The sequence below is a fragment of the Syngnathus acus genome, chromosome 13, assembly GCF_901709675.1.
Source record: "Syngnathus acus chromosome 13, fSynAcu1.2, whole genome shotgun sequence".
NCBI classification, from domain to species: Eukaryota; Metazoa; Chordata; class Actinopteri; order Syngnathiformes; family Syngnathidae; genus Syngnathus; species Syngnathus acus.
This window is the reverse complement of record NC_051098.1, coordinates 9,392,795-9,416,917: the sequence shown is the minus strand read 5'-3', so window position 1 is coordinate 9,416,917 and position 24,123 is coordinate 9,392,795. Positions and strand designations below refer to the sequence as shown.

General features: G+C 40.9%; 3 protein-coding genes across 4 annotated transcripts; 2 read left to right on the top strand and 1 right to left on the bottom strand.

The window, feature by feature from the left end:
* Window positions 1-306: 306 nt before the first annotated feature.
* On the top strand, window positions 307-8,853 carry farsb (phenylalanyl-tRNA synthetase subunit beta). The gene is made up of 18 exons (XM_037267011.1): window positions 307-458; window positions 942-997; window positions 1,265-1,419; window positions 1,532-1,604; window positions 1,699-1,814; window positions 2,298-2,448; window positions 2,532-2,640; window positions 3,237-3,307; window positions 3,373-3,434; window positions 3,612-3,663; window positions 3,745-3,806; window positions 3,967-4,174; window positions 4,259-4,339; window positions 4,420-4,512; window positions 4,608-4,725; window positions 5,445-5,597; window positions 7,454-7,601; window positions 7,899-8,853. Exons 1-18 carry the CDS (start codon window positions 401-403, stop codon window positions 8,656-8,658), a joined length of 2,526 nt encoding a protein of 841 aa, XP_037122906.1. The 5' UTR covers window positions 307-400; the 3' UTR covers window positions 8,659-8,853.
* A 1,023-nt stretch (window positions 8,854-9,876) lies between these two features.
* Window positions 9,877-18,586, bottom strand: sgpp2 (sphingosine-1-phosphate phosphatase 2). 2 transcript variants are annotated; one of them, XM_037267014.1, is made up of 5 exons: window positions 18,250-18,586; window positions 17,402-17,563; window positions 12,733-12,912; window positions 11,238-11,327; window positions 9,877-10,565 (listed from the first exon to the last, which is right to left on the bottom strand). In XM_037267014.1, the coding sequence occupies exons 1-5, from the start codon at window positions 18,472-18,474 to the stop codon at window positions 10,023-10,025; spliced, it is 1,200 nt and encodes a 399-aa protein (XP_037122909.1). In that variant the 5' UTR covers window positions 18,475-18,586; the 3' UTR covers window positions 9,877-10,022. The 2 variants fall into 2 exon arrangements, with proteins under 2 accessions (XP_037122909.1, XP_037122910.1); XM_037267015.1 differs by lacking the exon at window positions 12,733-12,912.
* Window positions 18,587-20,595: 2,009 nt separating this feature from the next.
* LOC119132544 (E3 ubiquitin-protein ligase RNF182) lies at window positions 20,596-23,279 on the top strand. The gene has a single exon (XM_037267907.1). The coding sequence runs from the start codon at window positions 21,058-21,060 to the stop codon at window positions 21,832-21,834; it is 777 nt and encodes a 258-aa protein (XP_037123802.1). The 5' UTR covers window positions 20,596-21,057; the 3' UTR covers window positions 21,835-23,279.
* The last annotated feature ends 844 nt before the right edge of the window (window positions 23,280-24,123 follow it).

The following is a 24,123-nucleotide window of genomic DNA, read 5'->3' as shown; positions in this document are numbered from 1 at the left end:
AACTTATCTGTCATATATCGACCCAGATTTGATCTTTGCAATGAAATGCAGGCTTAAGTGTACCACCTCAGTAGGTGCACGCAGGTATGTAGGCTTCAATTGACATTTATCATCCACTTTGCCCTTTTTGTCCATTGTACACCCCCGTACTTCGAAGCATCTAACTATTGTTAGATTTAATGCAGTGTTAAATTCCTTGAACTGATCCACTTGACAACCATCAATTTTAACAAACGGCCGTTTGTTTGCGTGGTTTGCACGTTTACCTCTTGTTGGACTGGAAATACTGGTTGATTAAAAAAACAAAAAAAAAACAAATAAGTGTGCAGTCAGGCACCTCTACAGGCAGCTAAAGCCGTCTGGTTGGGTCCTACAACCGGTGCTAAGCTAACCAGAAACCATGCCGACTGTCGGTGTCAAAAGGGATCTTCTTTTTAAAGCGTTGGGAAGAATTTATAGTAAGTAACACTCGTGTTCTAATTAAACTAAGAACGACAACATTTATTTTGCAGATTTTTTGCTACCTAAAATAGCACGAATATTCTGAAGTGCAGCCGGTAGCAGCCTTCGCTAAATGATTTTGTACTCATCCAGAATTAGCAAATTTACAATCGAAGAATATTTCACATGAAACGAATTTTCAAAACCAATGGGTCATTATTGATGGCCTACAGCCACGTTGTTTGACTACTTTGTTGTGTCGTTTTTTGAGGATGTCAACGTCATTGCGTCATCCTCAGGCATCTTGCATATCAAACTTGACACGTTGAACATGCTGTTTGAAAAGTGAAAAGAATGTTGGATTGTAAAGATTTCTTTTCAAAATAAAATAGCTGAAAATCGCAATGTGAACATTTGTTTTTCATGTTGATATTCACCCTAAAGAAAATGTACGGATTACCACCGTTTTAACATTGATGCCTGACCTTTTCTTCTCTCAGCTGATGAGGAGTTCGACGAACTGTGTTTTGAATTTGGACTGGAGCTAGATGAAATCGTAAGTAGTTGATTTGCACCCACTTATTATTTTTTGTATCGACAGCCAAAAAAATCAAATTATAACTATGTGTATCGATAAATTGAATGGCTCCGATACTCAAGCAACAGTTTCCTGAAATCATTCCAAATCATGTTTGTTTGTAGCAATCATCTTAACCAAAAGTGCAGCTTTAAAGTGTTCAAGTTTCATGTTGGCAAAGGTTGGTAGAGTTCTTTGAATTGAACTCTGACATGTATCTAAAGTGTGTTTCTGATTGTAATGCAGACCACAGAAAAGGAGATAATTAGCCGTGAGCAGGGTGATGTCAAGGCAGCAGGAGCGTCTGATGTCATCCTTTACAAGATCGATGTACCAGCAAACCGCTATGACCTTCTATGTTTGGAAGGTTTGGTTCGTGGGCTGCAGGTCTTCAAGAACAAGTAAGACTTTATCCAGCAGAATTGTCATGTGGATGAGCATTGTTTTATTTTCTTGTATACGAGTCAAAAGTTGTTTTTCAATGTGCACCACTGATATGTTTTTTTTGTCCAGGATGGAGGCTCCTCGGTACAAACGTGTCAGCCCTATCAGTGGGAAGCCTCAGAAGCTCATTATCACCAAGGAGGTGGGTTGCAATAAATACTCCATCATTTTTATACAAACAATGGTTCAAATAGCTTTTCACGGGGTCCTAAGTTGCGTGTTATTGTCATGTGCAGACAGCAGCAGTGCGTCCCTATGCTGTGGCAGCAGTTTTGAGGAACATCACATTCACGCAGGAGCGCTATGATAGTTTTATTGAGCTGCAGGAGAAACTCCACCAGAACATCTGCAGGTGAGGTGTGCAGCAATTTCCCTGCCTATTTTCCAATTGGGCAGAAAAGCTAGTCCAGTCTGATGTGATTTGTATTTTTTTAATTGTTATTTTTCCAATTGTTTAGTTCAGGAATACTTACTAATGTTAAGAATGTGTTGATTCTGTGTTTAACCAACTATTGTAATTTATAACTGGGTATCAAAATTCTTACAGTAAGTGTTTGAACCTGCTCACTACTGCATTAAATCAGTGTATAGTGGTGCTTTAGTGTCAAATTTTATTTTAGTTTCATCATAAGCGATTATATCCTCCATTACCTACTGTTATTTGGAATGAATCAGAATTTAAAATGTTTTTCATGGCAACCCCACCACCATTAAAACAATAATAAAGTATGCATGACAGAATTAGACTGATGCTTTGAATGTCTTTACAAATTAATTAATGTCATATTTTAGTATACCATGCCACAAATGAAACTTTCTAACATTCCTTGTGTAGAAAGAGGAGCCTTGTGGCGATCGGGACTCATGACCTGAACACCATCTCAGGTCCGTTCACATACACAGCTAAACCACCTGGAGACATCAGCTTCAAGCCCCTCAATCAGACCAAAGAATACACTGCCACTCAACTCATGAGCCTTTACAAGGTTAATTAACTGCTTAAGCATGTTATCTTTTCTTCCGCCCCCCTTGCTTTGTTGAACTACTTTTTGTCCTCCGTTTGTCTTAGACCGACAGCCACTTGAGACATTACCTTCATATAATTGAAGACATGCCCGTGTACCCCATCATTTATGACAGCAATGGTATTGTCTTGTCGATGCCTCCCATCATCAATGGTGAGTATTTAACATTTGCTACTACTTTAATTTTCTACAAATTTCAAGCATGAAAAGTATGCCAGTACAGTCTGAATCTGATTGCAAATGTCCCACAAAAAACATGCATCGCTACCTGAGTTGCCAGGAATTCGACTTATTACATAACTAGATTCCCTGGTTTATCTCGTATGTCCTGTTCAGCATCTACATGATACCTTGTAACGCCCAGTTTTACTTAACACACCTTCCCTATTCCTTTTGTGTTTGAGATGAGCAAAGACGCAATGTGCTCAAAAGCCCAAAGCATGTGGTGAAATTCAGCATTGAAGTATGAATTGTGCTGATTTCAAAGTATATACATTGCATTTATCATAATTGCGTGGGTGTGATTTGTGGGAATATTGATTTCCCATGCTACAGTCCAGAATACCTGCTCATTATATATATATATTTGCTGCCAATAACATTGGACTATTTTCATAAAATAAGATGCTGTAAAACAATTGTTTCTTTTTTATTACTTGGCGCGGCAATGTGGAAGAGTTTTAATTGGACAACAATGAAATGCATTTATTCGTTTAGCTTGAATTTGTAATTTGCCTTTGGTTTTGCAGGGGATCATTCCAAAATTACCTTAAAGACAAAGAATGTCTTTGTGGAGTGCACAGCCACGGACCTAACCAAGGTATAACTGAGTCTCCAAATAAATGTTGGTGTTCATGCAACAATTACAATTTGCCTCTTTTCCAGGCAAAGATTGTGTTGGACATGATGGTGACCATGTTCAGCGAGTATTGCTCACAGCCTTTTACGTAAGTTACAAGTGCATCATCTTGGGAAATTGAAATGTTATTTAGTGATGACTGGAGCTGAAAAGGTCAATTCCTAATTATTCAGTCATTCATTAACCTCTACGCTCTCTTTAATGATGTCACTGCAGCTGCATCGTGAAAGCTCTTTAATTTCTAATCTCTCTTGTGGTCTTTCAGTGTTGAAGAGGTTGAAGTGGTGAACGCTGATGGCACGACCAGCATATATCCAGTACTAAACTCATTACAGTTATCCTCCATGGACGCATTACATGCAGCTCCCCTCTAAATTCTCTGCTCTGCTATGTTTTAGGAACTGGCTTATAGGAAGGAGAAGCTCTCCTCCAAATTTGTCAATAATAAAGTTGGCATCAAGTAAGATATTCAATCATGTTCACAAAAAAAATATATATTTTTGCTTTGTTTTTGTTATCCGTTTACCAATTCCAATAGATTTGCTTTAAAAAAAAGCTGGAGCCTGCCTCTCAGAATCTCTGATGGGCGACTTTTTAATTCTTTTGCTTTTTCTTAAAAGTGAGTCAACGGAGAAGATCGCCCAGCTGCTAACTCGGATGTGCCTACGCTCTCAGGCAACTGGTATCGCTGATGAAATAGAAGTTGAGATCCCACCCACTCGCTCAGATGTCATCCATGCCTGTGATATCATGGAGGATGCAGCGATGGCTTTTGGCTTCAACAACATCACCCGCACAACACCACGGACTTACACCATAGCCAACCAGGTGAGCATGTTCACCGTATGTTTACGCTAACAAGTGTAATAGTAATACTATCAAATATTTGTTTTCCTCTCTGTATGATAATAGTTTCCACTGAATAAACTGACAGAGCTGTTAAGACACGACCTTGCAGCTGCTGGTTTCACAGAAGCCCTCAACTTTGCTTTGGTAAAACACGAAACAATTCAGAAGCATCTTTCCCCTCACTTAAAAAAAAGAGTGACGTATTCCCTCAAATTCTCCTGTAGTGCTCCAAAGAAGATATTGCGGAGAAGCTAGGTAAGAAGATCACAGAGACCAGGGCAGTTCACATCTCTAATCCCAAAACTGCAGAATTCCAGGTGATCAACAGTTGGATTATCCACAAGAGGGCTCTCGCTCACTTTTGAAAAATCTGCAGCCCTTTTTCAATAACAATATACTGCTGTTCCACCAGGTGGCGCGTACCAGCCTGCTGCCAGGCCTGTTGAAAACAATTGGAGCCAACAAGAAGATGCCTCTGCCCCTCAAGCTGTTTGAGATATCTGACGTGGTGCTGAAGGATGACACCAAAGGTAGGCGTCTCAAAGTGTGAAATCATTAACATAGTCATGTTAACCAACTGCCCATGTGACTGAGAACATTTGCAAAACAGTGTGTAGTCTACAAACACCATAAAATGCATTCAAAGCAGTGATGGTGGGATTTATTATTATTATAATTCTTGACTAATAACTAAAAACAAATAGTAACATTACCTTTTAGTAGTGTGTGTCCTGCTCACAGGTGTGCGTACAGGTTTTTCCTTGCTCCAATAAGTTGGCAGTAAACCTTGGAAGTCATTTTATTCTCGTGTGCTCCATGGAAGTCTGATGTTTGTTGCCAGAAGCACATATTGCTGACAATGCATTTTTCCGGCCATTTCAAATATGGTTTTAAGTTGAATTATTATAAGAGGCAGAACATATTTTGTTGATCAATTCCTGTGGTGGACTTAGCCGAGTTAGCCACCACCACGAAGTAAAATCATACAACACATACAAGCCTTTTCATAATGTAAAGAGGTATACTATGAAAACTATTTGAGATTGTAGTAGATTGTACAAGAGGTACCCAACTAATTAAATTAGAAGTGGCAGTTGCATGAAGGAAGACAGCTATTGATGAGGGAAAAAAAAAAAAACATTCTTCCTTGAAGCCAAGAATAATAGAATAGGGAAACTGTACAAATAAATGTATTTTTATATGACAGTATACAGGTATATTTAAACTTCGTGGCTATCCTAAAAAACAGATGTTGGGGCAAGGAACAGCCGACATATCTGTGCTGTGTACTACAACAAGAGTCCAGGCTTCGAAGTAATCCACGGCCTGCTGGACCGTACCATGCAACTGCTGGCGGTGAAAGCTGCCAGGGGAGGCGGCTACCACATCCAAGCTGCAGACGGTAAGGACCTCTGTCTTCCGCCCACATTTAAAAAAGATGCATGTTCTGTTAAGTGAACACTCTAAATTATTCGTAGGTAAGTATAAATGGTTGTTTATGCCCTGTTACTGGCTACCTTTTGCCCAGAGTCTGCTGGGATAGGCTCCAGCTCACTTGCAACCCAAACACAGATCATGGGCATGTAAAATGGATATATGCCTTATGAATTGTACTACCATACGTATACATACAGTACATTTAGTTTGGGCCACCCTTTCCTTGTTCCTTGCTTCAACACGTAGCCCCTCCCAGCCATTTATTGCGGCTCCCCTTGACAAGCGTGCTCCAAGGGCACACTGCAGGATATCCGCACAACAAATCAATTGGGCTCAGGTATCGAGCCGAGGGAAAGGTTGACAGAATTCAAGGAAAAGCACCGTGCACGAGGAAACAAAACAAAGGGTACTGTCGGGGGACTGAAGGTGCTATCAAGAATGGTCAAGAGTGAATGTAAAACAGCTCAGAGTGGGGAAAATATGGTAGTCACATACTCTGCTAGCAACATTGATACGAACACACATGCTTACAGCCCATCAAAGTTGCCAAGATACTCTTTGACTTTGTCACCTTGTGCACGAATCTGTCAGCAGGAGAAGGAGTGGATAGTTGGTCTGGTTAGCTTTAAAACGACAGTCTGGCCATCGGAAATGTCACAAAGCAATTTCTACTGTTGCCTTTGCTTCCATCTTAACACACTCATACATGTGATCTAACACTAAATGTAATCGTTTTGATCTCTAAACATATTTGGTTATCTTTTTGCAAGTATATACTGTAAGTAATGGACTTTGGAAACCCATTATCAGCCCTTGATAGAATGCCATGTCTCTTGTGCGTGGGGATGTTGTCATAGCAACTCCTGTATCTTGTGAAATCCATCACAAATCTCTGATTTCTTGGTCACTCTTTTTAAACACGTTGAGCCAATTGTTGGTCTTACTGTTAACGAAAGATAGCATTGGCATAAATAGGATTGTACCTTCAGTTTTGATTTACAAAAATAAATCTTTGGGAAAGTGACAAGGTATGTAATCCAATTCTGGTCCCATGGCCCCAGAGGTATTTGCTGTAGAGGAATGAGCTGTGACATTATTTTAATAGCTTGCTGCTCAGTGATGTTGAACAAAAGACATCTACTGTACTACCCAGCCCGCCAAAGCTCTGCAGATCTAATCACCAAATAACTGCAAGGGATTCCCCTGCGCTTCGGTCTTAAGCTTTGGTTTTAAAACAGGTTAATGGAGAACTGAGCAGTAAAAAAAAAATAATAATAATGTGGGGAAATGGTTGACTAAAGCTCGCATGAGTAGAGTACACTTGTGACTTATCTTTCTCAAATAATATGAGATGTCATTTGTCAAGCTCATTGTAAACAATAGAATAACACTTCATGGCAGCATTATTGCTCTCTTGAGAATCTGTTCTGTTACCTTACCCAGATAAGTCAAGGTTATTGGTGTCTTTATTTCTAGTTGAATAAGAGTCACACTGTATTCACTAGTGCAGCTTTGAACTACCAATACACCTGTAGCCTGGAATAGCAACTCTTCTCTTGCCTCTTGAAACGATGAATCAGCAAAGCTCTACAATTATGGCTCAGCCGCACTCTCTTTTGTGACAAAATAATGCAACATCATCGTTTGTGTAGGTGAATGAAATACAGCTTAAAAAAATGCTTTGCAAACTAGGGCTGTGCCACTTCATGCCAATATAATGGTCTCTATCACATCGAGCAAGTCTGGAACATACCTCCTGCTACACTGGTCACGCTGCCAATATTAAAATAAACCTACAGAGTGATTACTCTCTCGTTTCAGATTCCACTTTTTTCCCCGGGCGCTGTGCAGAGATCTTTGTCCACGGGAAAAGCGTTGGACATCTCGGGGTCCTCCACCCACAAGTCATTAACAACTTTGAGCTGACCATGCCCTGCTCTGCCTTTGAGATGGACGTCGAGCCTTTCCTGTGAATTCCTCTTTTTCTGCACTTATCTTATAAAATACATAATCTGATGCCATTTCGTAAGTAGCAGAAATACATTTTAAAGTATGCCAATGAATGAGGACAATAAAAGAACCGGCAGCAGAGTGTTGAGCCATTTTGTTTTATATATCCATAATATTGAGCAAGTTTACGTTCACTTAAATTCACTCTATGGTGTATGTGCGTGCGTTTGTGTCAGCCTTGCATGTGTGTTCTTTTCCACTAAGTGTATGCGCCTCTATTCTAAGCTCATCCTGTTGTTGCTTTTGGTTTTTCTAGCGGCCACACGGCTGAAACACACCTCACGCATGAGGTTCCCCTGCAAGAAGCTATCAAACACAAGTTCCCCGCTGAAGTAAAACCCCGTCAAGGTGCCACCTCCTCCAAAACTGTTTTTGGAGACTTAAGCACACCCAAGGCTCTCAAAGCCCTCAATGATTTCCTGGTGGACAAAAGCTACATTGAAGGCTATGTAGCATCTCAAGCTGACGTGGCCGTCTTTGAAGCCGTCGTCTCTACTCCCTCACCGACATTGTGTCATCTCCTGCGCTGGTACAACCACATCAAATCCTTCTATAGGGAAAGAGCTGACCTCCCTGTCGTCAATAAGCAGTTTATGCTGCCTGAGACTCCTCCCACATCTACCAACAGCGACGAAGACATCGACCTCTTCGGCTCAGACGATGAAAGTGACAGCACGGAGGCAGCAAAATTGAAAGAGCAGCGGCTCGCAGAGTACGCAGCCAAGAAATCCAAGAAACCAACAGTCATCGCCAAATCCTCCATCCTTCTTGAAGTCAAACCCTGGGATGATGAGACAGACATGGTCAAGATGGAGGAGTGCGTCCGCAGTGTCAGCATGGACGGGCTGTTGTGGGGGCAGTCCAAGCTGGTCCCGGTGGGTTATGGAATCAAGAAGCTTCAAATAGGATGTGTGGTGGAGGATGATAAAGTGGGCACGGATCAGCTGGAGGAAGCAATCACTGCATTCGAGGAATATGTTCAGTCTGTGGACGTGGCTGCCTTTAACAAGATCTGAAGGATATAGACGCTTGGCTACACTTAAGAGTTCACGCAGATAAAACAAGGATGTAGAAGAACCAGCTTCTCAGGGTGCGGTCACACTTGGCCGGTTTGTTTCAGTCCAAACGGACTCTTGCGCGGTTTGTTTTGTCCAGTGTAATTGCTTCCTTATGTGCAAGTCCACCTTTGAGTGATCTCAGTCTGCTTGTTTGGGTTCTTTTTTTTTTATTTTTCTTCTTTTCTAAACCTCATGACATCTCAGCTGGTGAAAGATTTTCGGCTTTGTGCATATTACACATCCAAATTACAAGTGTCAGCACATCCTTAACTATTCTTGTTCCAAATGTTGAAGATTTCCTATCTGAAAGCCAATAAAGCTCTTAACTTGAGGCAGAAATTTCTTTTTTCTGCCCTAAGTTAAGTTGATAAGGAAAGCATGCTGTGTGCAGCCTTCAACTCTTTTGACAGACATGCCAGCATTCCTTCACTTGAGTATTGCCGATATACTGTAGGTGATGACTTGTTGAAACTTGCAGGATGATTAAGGTAAATATCCCTCTGAATATTTTTTTCTGTTAAACTGGTTCTGTTCAGCGATCTTGGCTCTTGTTCTCTACTGGAGCCACATAACACCGGTGTTCAAAGCATTGCAATGAGAACATCACTGGTTTGTCCACATGGTAATTAAGAACTGATATGAGAAGACAACTCAGTTGCTCAACACTTAAATATGTCAACTTCCAATAGAAACACATGCTCAATGTCCTGCCACAGTGCAGTTAAATAACAATGCTGAAAATCCATCCATTTTCTTAACTGCTTTTCCTACAACAACAAAAAAAAAGGCAATTACAGTTGACCGATATTTGGGGGTTGACTGGGCTGGCCCAGCCCACAAATAGTGAAATTTCAAATATAATTGACAACCATTGGAAGGCTTTATTCAGATGTCTAAATTTGTAGGACAAAAAGAACATTACAGACATGCCACAAAACTGAAGTCATTTTGAAATGGCAACTTTCTAGCTTTAAATCACATTAAAACACATTTTAATCCAAAACAAGAATTTGCGAAACCCTGTGTCCTGTTTACGATAAATGCACCTTTGTTAGGAAACTAAATTGCCATGGGCCAAAATAAAGATTTCTACTAATACTTTTATGAAATGGTCTTCATTTGCTAAATAAGTAAAAAAAAAAAGATTAACAAATAACATTCTCAAGAGCCCATTTTGGAAAATATATAAGTATTTATTACACTTGACTATACATTACATTTGTCACTGCAAATGTAGATTATAAATAATTTTTGCAATTTTAGTCAAATTAAAAAAGTTAAAAAAAAAAAAATCTGTATTTTTATCTTCGATTTTCTATCAATCATAGCCCTAGTAGAATGAATACTCTACTGACCATTATAGAATGAACAAGTCCAACAGCTGTATATGTGGCAAACTTGCTTGGTACTTCAATCTCTTTTCTCATCCTGGCACTCTGGTCATATTTTGGTACCTTGTACCACCAGTACAACAAATGCAGGCTGACTGCTTTCACAACTTGCCGAGTACCCACTAAGGCTCCAACTCCAACCAAGAAGCGGGCAGTGCCAGATGCCAATGTGTATCTTGTCAGTGTTGGTAAGGGCATGGGCAGCACTCCTTGGGGCTCAAATGTCTCCCCCAACTGTTTGTTGACCCAATATCCAACACTGCAGCCGGCCCAGACTCCAAGGATGGTGGTGGTGTCCCCCCGGGTGGTGCTGTAATGGTCCAGCTCAGGGTATGTGTAGCTGAGGAAAAGGGGCAGCAACAATGCCACGATTGGCGACACCATGCTGCTTAGCTGGAACTGGTCGAAGGCTTCCCAGTAAGGGTGGGTGAGAAACATTAAGAGGGCCGAGATCAAAACACCACAGATGACATCCTAAAGGAGAAATGGTTCATTGTAAAGACGATGTAATTTTATCAGGCTGCATTATTTAATTGTACTTTGAAATAATTACAATTTAAGCCAATTTATTTTCATACCTACGCATATTTTGTCATGTAATGCGATAACCAAGGTTTTAGATTAGCCCAGTAAGTCCGAAGACTTGTGAAAATAGAACAGCAAAGCAAGATAACGTAGGCACAATTATTCACAGTTTGAAAAATGTAAACGCATCAGCTTTGTGTGATTTCTGAAAAATTATGGAGAAATGATCATTGCCTCAAGGAGGTTGATAATAATCATAATAATGATAATCGGGTCCAGTTATTTTTGCAGTAAAAGGGAAATACTAATACTGGTGTCAAATTTTGGGATAGTAGTATAAGTTATTTTTTGTTTTTTGACCCTAAACCAAATATTGCTTCAAGATTTTTTTAGTACCTGGGACTTTTTGTCAATTCATCCTTTGGCAACACTCACATCCTCTTTATCATTGCTGATTATTGTTAATATCCGACATCCGAGGAGATATTTAGAGAACAGCAGATGATGGCATCTTTAAAACCTTGCCAGAATGTTTAACTAGATGCAAATAAATAATATATTTTTCTGTGAGCTTCAATCTTTAATGCAATGTGCATGCGAATGTGAGGATGGCAAGCTCACCAAAACTGAGTGCATGCCAGTGTAGAGACGGCTCAAGCACACCATCGTCGAGAGTGTCACAGCGATAAGTAGACCCGCCTCGAACTGGAACTGGCATGAAAAAAGAAATGCAAAACATGTGAAACGGTGACTGATAAGTAGATATTATAAGATACAGACAGAGAAATGTGGTGTAACAGGTGTCTTGACAAGTCATGCTTTTATCTATTGCCCCTCCTCCCATCTTTCAAAATTTGTGATCAAATCTCCCAGCTCAAACTGACGTGCAAAGCTCTGCCACAGGTCCATTTAGCTGCATGATGTAGTGGCCATCATTAAGTGTGTGCGTCTTTACTCCTTCGTCTCTCCATCATCCATCTCTTCCCAGCCTATTCTACCTAGGGCTGCAGTTTTTGTTTGGCCTCCATTTCAATAACAGTGACGAGAGAAGCCTCATGCATTCATTTACCCCCGACTCTGTGTCTTTTCCTGTCTGGAAGCTGTTGGAAGCCTATTCACTGGAAGTTCATGAAGAGAGTTTTTTTTTACTTCCTTCAATAGCCACAAAGGATGCCAGGAACAAGAGGGGGTCACCCTGTGATTGACTGGGGTGACCTCTGACCTGTTCCGGGAAGTTGCCCTGAGGACTTCTAGTAGTCACTCAGGACCTTCTGCAACAGGCCACTACTCATCTGTAGCAATGTATGCCCTTCATTTCAGGGTGATTTCTGGTATTGAAGGTCAATTCAAAGTGCTGTGCACGTAAATGTGTTGAGCTTTTTGATAGGCCCTTCACAAAATCGCGGTCGTCATAATCCGATCCACAAATTACCTTTGTGGATCAAGAGTCCATAACTCCATCATCATTAAAATAGTTCCTATTAAAAGATTGGCTGTCATTAAGGAAGTCCATGGTTGAGCCATAGAGTGTTTTATTGACACGTTGGTGGATTTAGAGCGATAAAGAGGCGAAGGAGTCGTGAAGAGGAGGAGGCGGGAGGTTGGGATGTGGACTGACAGTCATTGACTGCCCTGAGTCTATCAGGAGTCTAAACAGTAGCTTGACAAGTGCAGTTGATGGAGACTGATGGCAACTGCTGTAGGCCCCGCCCCTCCCAGCCCTTTGTCAAGCCCCTTAGTTCGGACGGTTTGATAGACAGTGAGGTTGCTTCCCATCTTCCCACTTGGCTAACATTGAGGGTGCTTCCATCCACTGGTCCCATCCACCCCTCCTCCACAGCCATATGTATAAATGTGTGCGTGTCCACCGACCCTGTTTTCCACGTTTAATTTTTCATCACTGCTTTTCAGTAGCTTAACAAGGGGAGATGATGATCACGTGTTGCCAAGCAACTATTGCCCATTTAAACCAAGAGAAAAAAAGGCTATATTTTGATAGACTGTATTCTAAAACCAACGTGCAGCTGTTTTTCTGTTCATCTTCAAGAGAAAAAGTCTAAAAGGATTGTATTTAGTTTTTTCTTTCTGTTTCTCTCTTTGTATCAGTGATTCTCACCTGGATTCTGGAAGGGGCACTCAGTAACAATGTAAATGAGATTGCTGTGGCAGCCATGGCATGAGTCGAAGGCAGCCCATACTCAGCATCAACACGCATCTCCAGCTTGACCACAGGAGGGGAAGTTGGACGGGGCAACTTGAGCACGTCTTTCATTACCTGGCCGATGTACATCACCAGCTGCAAGTGAGGAAATACATGCTTCTTAGTCCGAGTGGTGTTAAATTCATGGATGGATCTTTGTTGTGGATAGCGATAGCATGGAAAAACTTAACATATGCTGCTCTTTTTTCATTTTGACAGACTGTCAGATATTCATTGTAATTTGCACTATTGTTGAACTGCATTTCTTTAAGAGATCTGTTTGTATGCGTCAATTAGTTACAGCAATAACTCAATATATGGCTGGTTCTATACCATAACAAACTATAATCATAAAACAATAATACTACTGGTTAGTCAATCTGGTTAGTCAATCTAAACTCCAAATTTTGATACAGCTCTTGTTGGATATCATCATCTTATGCAAGTGGTCAATGTTTGGCTAGGATAACAATAATGCTAATGCATTTCCACATCACTGCAAAATTCAACCACATATGGGGAAGTAGTACTAATTTTATCCATCAAAATCATGGCAATTGCATAGGTCTACCAAATTGGATTGTTTGATGATCCTTATACCAGTGAAACAGATATTTTAGCTTTGATCGTCATAATTGTGAAATCCAGTCGCGGCCCAGATTGGATGGTGCGGGGGGCCAATTAATAATCACTGCTGTTTACTATATTCAATTTCCTGCAATTTTCATGGATTCATAAAATTGTGCAGACAAAATTTCCCCACTCTTAAATAACAGTAATAGAAGCTGTAAAATTCAAGATGACATAACTGTGAACAATAAAACTAAAAATCAGTCAAATACTACCAAAAAAGACGCTGAATTAAGGAGTAGAAGTCCGAGTTTGAGTTCAGAGTTCAGCCATATTCGATGCTGACACAAATAGTGCAAGGTATTTGTGTGCACAGGCTGGTGTAAGTACATTTGGCCTTCCAAATGTGCCATCTCCTCGCTTCTTTCTTCCTCAGGTGCCCTTAGAGGAGCAGCCTACTCAACTCGGTTTTATTTAAAGCTCTGCCTTTTTATATTTAATGAATGGCTGACACTGAGGGACAGTGATGCAATGTGCTCAGTGAGGGCACATAGTATTTATGTGAGTGTTTAAAGGAGGAAAGTAGAAAGGTTGTTATTACCAGCTATGCTAAAAATGTCATCAGAAAATGCTTGTTGCTATGGAAAAGTCTACCGATTTTGCAGGATTACTAAAGAGAGAAAAATAGAGGCTGATATCATGTTAAAAAAACAAACTGCGAACTTAATGACTTTCATTACAAATTATTGTGATAGTAGGAAGTTAAATAAATATGGGGCTTGACTTTTTCTAGGGACAATTTCTGCATTGTTTCTGCTGTCTACATCACAACTATAGATCCCAGACAGGTATGACAATTAATGCCCTTGATAGCCTAATTAAAGAAAAAATCGCTCATTCACTAAGATGCTTTATTATTGGAGCTATTTATGTGTTGTGAAATATTAATGTTGCGTTTTTTCAACATGAAGACATTCAAATATATATATAAAGATAAAACAGAATGATGCTAAAAATAAATAACACTTTACCCCCCAAAAAAACATTCACAGATGCTCATTTGCAATTTAGGATTTCCAATCATTTCAATCAGTCTCCTGATTAGGCAACTTTATGAAGAATAAAATATTTTTTACGGTTCTCAGCGATTCTCCAACTGACGTGTTTGTACCCGAATGAATTGTTGCAATTTTATTGTGCAAGTAGCAGGATTTCTCAGTCGCTCATTAATGGGGAAAGAAATTGCTAAATATGGGTTGTGCAAAATCTCTTCCATCCCCCCATTTTGTTGTCACACCAAAAAGTAGTTATTCTATTCCACGCCAATATTTATAACAACACAACACCTACTCACCAACACACAACTGGTCCCATGAAATGGCCAGTAAACAGAGGCCAGGCAATGTTGAGCCCGTTAAGCATGCCTGACCTCATCTATTCACCGTGGCTGTATTCACTCAACAACACATACTGTGTGCACAGTCATCCTTTACAACTCCCCCTCCCTGCATTCAAACAATGCAGCCCAAGTGCATGCATGATATGATACCCCCACTCTGCCCCTTTCCACCCACCAGCGACCGGCCGACCCACATCACGTTCAGCTACGTAATGCCACCAAGCCGGTCTCACTGGTGCCTTTGTAGAAGTGAAGACAGTTCAAGACACAGGGAAGTGTGTCCATGTGAGTGATTTCTGATTGGGGTCAGTGTAGAGTTGGACTTTGATCTGTCAACATCAGGAAGCGAGCGAGAGAAGAAGGGTGTGTGTTCCCTTAGAGTCAAGAAAACTCTCACGCAGTGTCTCGCTCCAGAAACAGCACATGATATACGTGAGATATGTTATGTACTGATTTAACAGTAAACTCTAGCTCAAGTCATACAGACGATGAAAAATCGCAATTATTGCATTCACTCAGAGCTGCTTTGAACTTTGATCTAAAATATAATAAGCAGGATTTCTTTTTCAGTTCTTCTTTTCAAGTTTTTTTTTTCTTCAATTGACGGTAAATGTAAGCGTCTCAAATGCAACAACCACATGGCACAGAACACTTGGTACCCATGGTGACCTGATCCTAAAACACTCCAGCTTTTGCCAATGGGAAAGCACCAATAGCCAGATCATGTACAAATCGTGCATTGGTAAAGGTGTGAAAATGCAAGAAGGGCTTAATGAATAAAGTAATGCTAGCTTCATCCTTCCCCTTTTTGGTTTGCTGTTTGCCTAAATAACAAAATCTGCATTGTCTGTTTTTCGTCGGATTGAACCTAACCGAATAAATAAATGAACTTCAATCTGATCTTATCTTGCTTTGACTGACTCTTAAAATTAAGACTTACATATAATGCATTTTCTTTCCCAAAGGGTTGTATTAATAATTAATAAGAAAAATAGCACACTGAAATGCACTGTCATTTAAACATACACATCGGGTGACATAATTAAAACAAATGCAATTAAACAGTTTTAGCGTGCATTTTTTGCTTCAGTTCAATGGACATTGCGCTGCTCCCTCTGGTGTGTTTTCCTTAGCCACCTGGGACCAGTATAATACATGGAACAAGTCAGAATGCCTCAGTCAGCCACACTAATATGGTATTAATTAATCTTCATGGAGGATAACAATATATGCTTGTAAGTATTTTTATAGTACCTGTCTGATAATGAGATATACAGTTAACCACAGTTATCCGACAAACTATGATGCATCTTTCAACGTTTGTTTGTGCACACATTGTATAGTGATATAATGCATAAATGCATTTCAGTTGTTAGCCTGAGTTGTTTTTAATTCGGGGGGGACACAGGAACAGCATAACACAAAGACCCCCATGAACATTGCATTAGTCTGTAAGCACAATGGTGGGTCGTTGTTAGATGTGCATGGTGATGCGCCCCCGGGGATGACAGTCCAAATGGTCTACCCCAAGTGAGAGAAAGCACAGGCCAGTGATGATGCCTATAAAACACTCTGCTGGTATACTCCAGGGGGAGGAGAACACAAGGGAAAGCTGGTAATGGCTAACTAGAGGGAGGAGAATTAGTGTGTTTCGCCGATGAGATGAAGAGAGGGTACATGCTTGTGTGTGTGTGTTTGTGTGTAGGAGAAGAGTTCACGCAGGGGCCTAGTGTAGCCAGGATGGCAAAAAGAATGCTAGGTCCTACCCTTCAGGGGCAAAACAAGGGGTTCAGTCTCAGGGCACCCGCTCAGGGCTCGAGGCAGGGACGCAAAGGGCAGAAAAACACACTGCCTGTCACACACTCTCTCCAAAATGTCAAAAGCTCTTTTTCAAGCTCTAATACCATTGGAGGCTCACTAGTGTTGTGACATGTTCTAATCGGGAAAACATCTGAAAACAAGGTAAAGGCCTTTTCCTTCAGATGTCCTCATATGTGACCTCTCAGTCAGGGGCCTGATCAGTCTGGCCCCAGTGGACCCTGGCCTGGGGATATATGGACATGCATAGTGTCATAGACAGGTCACTGGAGGGGGAAGAAGGATGAAAGGAGGTTGACGGGTGAAAAGAGGGAGACGGGAGTGCAATGAGAAGAGAGGATGCTTTGTGAAACTTTGGGAAATTCGACTGAAGGCATTCTGTGGACTGATATGTAGACATGCATACAACGTGTGTCAGAAAGGTTTTAGGGCTGGTGTCACACCACAGATATGTATATCCAGATATAGTATGTATATTCAAGAGCTACAGAGCATCCTTGAAGAGTCCACTTCCAGGAGAATATTTTAAGACACTGGTCCTGTTATTTTTTTGACACACCGTCCAACCACAATGACCATATGTACAGTCTAATATTGTATTGAGCCGTACCAATTATAATGCATCTAGGAACACTTTAAAAAATCTATTTGGATAAAACTGTGAGACAGGTAATAATTTAACTATATTTGTATGACTGTTTGCCGTGGTGTAGAAGTACAGTATACTGAAGGCTGCTCCTAATGATTGATACATATAACTGAGTGAGGTAATCATGTACATATTGTATTTTGACTCACAGTCCACATGTTAATGAGGCGTCGACAGAGGAAGGGGTCCAGGCACCAATGTATACATGGCAGGCAGGTGATGTAAAAGACTTCGTCACCAAGGCCAGCCGAGAACAAAAAAAGGAAGTGCAGCAGTCGGTTCCTCACTTCATATGCAGGTGTGCTGCAGTTCTGTGATACAATAAACAGCAATAAATGTGACAATGGGTCAGCCAATCGCTTAAAGGCTGTATCTCATCTTTTTACCCCTTATAAGACTCCAAATCTCAGTCAGAAGCTCACATTATTAAAAAAAAAACATTGGCTAATGCACCTATTTTGACAAAGCAATAAGAAATAAATTGATGTTTTTAAATGTAAGACGTAAAAGTTAAAAAGTCATCGAAACAAATAAATATTTAAGTACAGATACCTAGCAAATGTACTAATGTATACATGACTGTATTTGTATTTAGTTGCTTGACAGTCACCACCACTGCTAATTGGTCATGTTGACAGTCAAGTTTAGTATAAGGATGAGATTTTCTGAGTCAAATTCAACAAATGCATTTCTAAGAAACACTTGTTGGCCATTTAATGACTTTGACACTTCATTACTACAAATCCACAACATGCCAACAAAAAGGCAAGACAGCCAGGCAAATGCAAACACTGTGCAGATGAGGACCCGGCTGCAAACAGAAAAAGCAAGACTAACAAGAAAAGCCAGTCAGTGTTTGACTAACAATTCGTGATAAATAGAAATTGGATTGTTTTCCTGTTTTCTAACCCAACATAATTGCATGAGAGCTGCATATGAATGTTTTTTTTTCCTGGCTTAACAAATAGCTCGGCTCTAGGAGCATTAATTGACGTACGTTTTTCTCGTATTTATAGTTGGAATTGCTGTCCTGGTGGTCCAACGTTGCCTTACGTAAACCACGTGATTGGTGAATATGGTCGGACGTTCCAGCGTGCGCCATCCTTCGACTGTGACGCGTCGCTCGGGCAAGGTAAAGTCCACATCGTCTCTGGAAAGCGGCCACAAGCTCCGAGTCCTGAAGGTAGACCAGGGCCTCCAGTTTGGCCGGTGAACAGATCATGTGCTCAAATGTGTTAAAAGTTGCAACACCTGACTGAAATAAGAGCAGCACCGCGCACGGGGTGCGGCTGCTGAAAGTCAGGTGCGCGCGACTGGGCGGTGCTAGGCGGATTTGGGAAGTACCTGTAATCATGAGTGGTTGGAAACTTTGGACCGACCTTTCTTCAAATGTCTGGGAGTGTTTAATGTGAGTGTGACAAGTTGACACTCTTCCTGCTCGGGCAGTTTATTTTATGATACAGCAGTGATACTAAAACAACTGAGTACAAAGTACAAATTGAACTTTACTGTTAAACATATGCAATCCCTGTTACCATAACTTGGTACGTATGTACATGAATACTTTTCTGCGCACGAGTGGAAGTCATTCTGACTCCACACAAAAATATTTTTCTCATCATAAATGCTAAATGATGGCATTTTCCCAAGTTTTCCAAGTAAATAGCAGAGAGAAAAAATACTCTTACCCCACACCACAGCCAGAATAATCTTTTTGAGACATCCAACAATCGGGTCTTTGCTGACTTGATTCAGAACGGGCGAATCGTGGTCAAAATTGGCGTGTAATGTACTGGACTTTATATTAAAAAAAAAAAAAGGCCATCAGTCAAAATTCTGTTTGCCAGGATCAGAAAACAGAAAATAATTCTTGTCAACTGATCCAGAAAAATAATATTTCCTTTTACACTGCCGATGGAATAAAAACGTTTTCAAAACCGTTAAAAACAATCCACCATTAAAGGCTGTGTATAAAAAACAGACTGTGTAAAACTAGGGAGTTTGAATGTCGACTGTTCCCTTTAAACTTACATGCCAAATAAAAGTATCTAGCCTACAGCGTGTTGGGTCTTGCTGAGAAATATGAGCATGTCATCATTAATACACCCTTGAGACAGTCAAGCAAATGCAATGAACCTCAAATCAATTTATTTATAGAGCACTAAAAAAATACAGCTGAAACAAAGTGCCGTACATAAAGATTGAGTTTGAAAAAACACAGCAATAAAATGATAATCATAAATTAATCATTAATAACAACTACATATTCTCTAACAAAAAATAACTATCCATTTTTATAACCCCTTGTCCTCACTAGGGTCACGAGCCGATCCCAGTTCTCTTTGGCCAAGAGGCTGGGTATACCTCTATTTGCAGTAATAAAAAATATGCTTCTTAAAAAATATTAAGCTAGTCGGTTACATCAAAGTACTCTTGCAGCACCTTCTCTGTGTCCTTCGAGCAAACTGTCACAGTTGATTATTGGCCGCCTGCTGTTCCACCAGTGGCCTGTTGGTGGTCTCAATATGTATGAAGTTGAAGTCACAATCCCCAGAGAAAGAAAAACAGGCGATTGAGTTTCATTCAATCTTATTCACAGTTTAACATGTTGTGACTGTTGGTCAGTATCAGGGCAGCAGGATGCTGAGATTGTAATTTCCTAACCAAACAAGTGCTATACAAATAAACTTGCCTTGCCTTGCAGTTTTTGTTGATAGAGTGGCTGCGATGATGACAATAAAGGAGAAAGGAATAAAAGTGAAAGTGAGTCAGAGCTACACATCAATGGCCTGTTCCCAGCGCCCGGATGTGAGCATACATTTAATAATGCAGACACACAGCTCTTCTAATTTTGCCTGGATGATAAATTGCTTAACATGCTAATGTTCACTCTGTCACACCAGGATTGTACATACTAATCTGTCCATTATGACCCCAAAACAGCCGATAAAGGATTTACACAATGTCATTTGTCATAAATGTCTTCTATTTGAAAGCAAAAGCGGATTTATAAGGGAACTAGTAAGTAGTCTAACCTATTTCATGCTTGACTAATAAATTAAGTGTTGTCACTCTTTACAGTCATGTCACATGTAAATTTGCTCATGTGAAACTGTTTGTATTAACATAAATAGGAACTGTATGTGAATTACTATAATTGTGGAAAGCAAAACATGATACACATGAGGATTAAATTGTTTTGCAAGAGGCCTACAGTGAGTGGATTGCACAGTGTGTATACTTCCAGATTATGATCTAGTCTACAGTAGTGGCCAGATGGCAACCGAGAAAGGCGTAAACACATTTTAATTAAGAGTATATTTTCAGAGATGAATTATTTTCCAGTGTTGCAATATGATTGCTTTTGACTGGGATCTGCAAACTCCCTAAAATAAATCACCACCACTGCATTTTATCCTTCCTACAGAGCATTTTGTGTTGAAGTCGAGTTTTTACAGGAACTCCCCAAATCGACGCGGAGCAAACGTTGAATGTGACTCTCAACCTCGGTCAACACTGTGACCCATCATGATGGGGAAATATATCTCAGTGCAGCATTCTCATTAGTTCTCACACAGGAGGACGAAATTGGGACATTGCGCAGCACCCCGAGCTTTCAGATCCGATCGGCCGACGCCCTGCACGCTCTGCGTTAAAGATGATAAAGCAGCCACGGTACAGTTTGCGGTAATGATGGCGTTTCCATGAGCAGAGAGGAGAGGAGGAGATGGGGAGGGGAGGGGGAGAAGAGGATAGACGTCAGCATCTGTCCGCCAGTTCCCTTTGTGTTCAACGGAGAATGTGAATGGCGAAAGATGACATGGCAGAGGTAGATTTAGCATCAAACGGAGCGGATCCCCCCCTGCCGCCCCCCTCTGCGTTCCCCTACGAGGAGTACGAATGCAAAATTTGCTACAATTATTTCGACCTTGATCGCCGGGCGCCTAAGATCTTGGAGTGCCTGCACACGTTCTGCGAGGAGTGCCTCAACACTCTCCATCTCCGGGAGGAGCGGCCATGGCGCATCAGCTGCCCCGTGTGTCGCCATCGGACGCCGGTGCCAGATTATCGGATACAGAACCTGCCCAACAACACCAAGGTGACGGAGGATTTCCCTCTCTATATCGACTCCGATCCTCTGCCCCAGGACGCTTTGCCGCCGTACCCTCCCCCGCTGCACCCGGCTCTCGTCGCCCTCCGCCGGGAGGAGGCGTCGGGGGCATCCGGCAGCAGCCAAAGCCAAGCGACCCCGTCCACCACCGTGTCCACGGCTACGACCATTTCCCAAGACTCGGTTCGCTATGACAGCTGTCAGAGCTGCAAGCGAGTGGCTTTAACCACCGGCTGCGTGTGTGTGATCTTCTCTTTCCTGTCCATGCTGGTGCTGCTGTTCTTGGGCCTGATCTTTGTGAACAGTCATGGCATCCCTCCCCTCCCGGCGGGACCCATTTGCTTATCGGTGGCCAGCATTCTAGCCATGTTCTCCGTGGTGGTCACGTGGCTCATGTGCTGGCTCAAATACAGACCGGACCATGAGACTGGCCGCTCATCTAGCACCGGTAACTCTCGAAGAAACGCCTGAGCTGGCTGCTTTGGACTGTCCACGCGAGCTTGCCTGGCTGTGTTGTGATGTACAGACTGATGTTCCCCCTCTACCTTTTCTAGGGTTTAAAATCATCCCAAATGGCCTTCTAGCAGTATAGGAACTCCCCGAAGCCCTTTGCGTATAGGAGCAAGTGGCCATCTTGACCCTCAATCATCTTTTCCTCAACTTGGAATGACTAGATCATAAATTTGGACTGATGTCTGATTCGGCGACTGAATGTGTGGTGCTTCTTTCCAGCCCAACATCTCTAACTTGTTACATAATATCCATTTTGACACCACCTACTGTATGATAATTGCCCATTGCAAACAAGTGAGCTTTATTGGTTGGCTGTTATGAGCTCTTTATGCACTCTTTTCACCTCCTCCAGCTTGAGTAACTGTTGCTGCAGGATGACACTGTTTCCCTTTTTTCTCAATGAAAGCTGTACCTGCAGGGTTTCCTATTTTTGGTAAAGATTAAAAGGATGCACTCAGCGATATATTTTTTTTCACTCTGTGTTTGTCTATGTGCACGATAGGCTACTGAAGTCAATCCCATGCTTTGTGATTCCGCTTTTTTAAAGACGGGGACGTGTGTGTCTCTGACTCTTGTGCCTCAGCTTGTTGCTGAATGAAGCAACCATTACTGCAATCATCTATGTGATGTGCAGTCCCACTGCAACAAAGCATCCACTAAAACAGTAGGCTTATATATTGCAGCATTTTGTTTTAAAAACTTTGCAACATGGTGTTTCTTCACAACCTATTTATTTTTGGGGTTTTGAGATTTTCCTGTAGTTCATTCTTCTAGTCAAAACACTAGCAATGTACTTTAACTTACATATCCCGAAAAGGTCTGTTGGAAATTTTACAGACGTCTGTACTTTAAATAGTTGCTAACACAATCAGCTATGTAATATGGCACTCCATATTTTCAATATTTAAGTATGAGGCACAGTATACAGGAAATACAGGGTACTTCCTCGAATTTAATAGGTGGAACACAGAGAGCAAATATGGAGTGTAATCATATGGACACAAAAGTGTTTTAATATAGCAGTTGTTTCCCCCGCCGGGTAATATCCTAACCTTCTGAAATTTCCATGAGACACAGATAAGAATCAAACTGTGAATTTTCAAGCCCGGCTAGCTCCACAACCCAGTCCAACATTGATTTCAATTGCCCTGCTTAACCTTCTCCCAACTCTATACCAATGAAGCACTTTCCCCTTTTTTTTTTTCCGATAAGTAATGGGGTACATTTTCAAATGTTAGCATATTGTATTTATTTCCGAGGACCTAGAAGCTATTGTTGGCTTTTTCTGAGACTATGTAGTTGTTGTCAAAGTACCAAATGTATTTGCACAGAGAAATGCTCTTTATGTTCTGTTTTGCAAACATAAATACATTTCAATAATAAAGCAAACAGAAATATGGACGACATATTTTTTTTTTTAAATGTATTTATTTATTTATTCTTACAGCTACAATGTCAAGAGGTGTGCTCTGATAACAGACCAAGATTAAAAAAAAAAATGACCAAGATTCACTTGACAGATTAAAATTCCTCCTATGTATCAAACACGCCCTCTAGCGGACAATTTGATACTGTACGAATAATGCATACTACGTGTCGGTATATGTATGTGTAATTTTAGTCGAATCTAATGTTAAATTAAAGATTATCAGCTAATGCCGAATAGTTGCAAAACATGCACGCCTCTTACATTTAAACCAGCACACAAGAACGGGAATTTCCCCAGTTTGTTGCTACTCCAAGCAAAAGCAAGTAAACAAGTCCCATGTCCAGAAGCACAGTGAGCCAAGCTGTATCTATCAATTCGATACACTCCACTGATTTCTGTGAAATGGATAAGGGTGTCTTTGAATATTAGCCATGACCAAATGCCAGGCATGTTAAAAAAGGAAAGAGAGAGGGGGAGAAAAACATCTACCCGTTTGTGACTATTACTAATATGCCTGTCAATCAACAACTTGGATTCCATAGAAATTATATCCAAATCTCGCAATAAATTATATCTTGCATTTGCATGATTTAGTGGAAGACCATGTGTTATGGTGAATTTGTTTTAGTTTTGCTAAATACTGCATGCTCAATACTGCTGCTTTGGTTTGTAGTCGTGTATAGAGATACTGATGGGCGTTTTATTTTATTGCATAATGGCCACAATATTAGAATCACCACTTATAATGTAGTTCTATCTGCAAACATACGTGTTGTAGTTGTCTTTCTACTTTTCCATGACATATGATCGACAATATT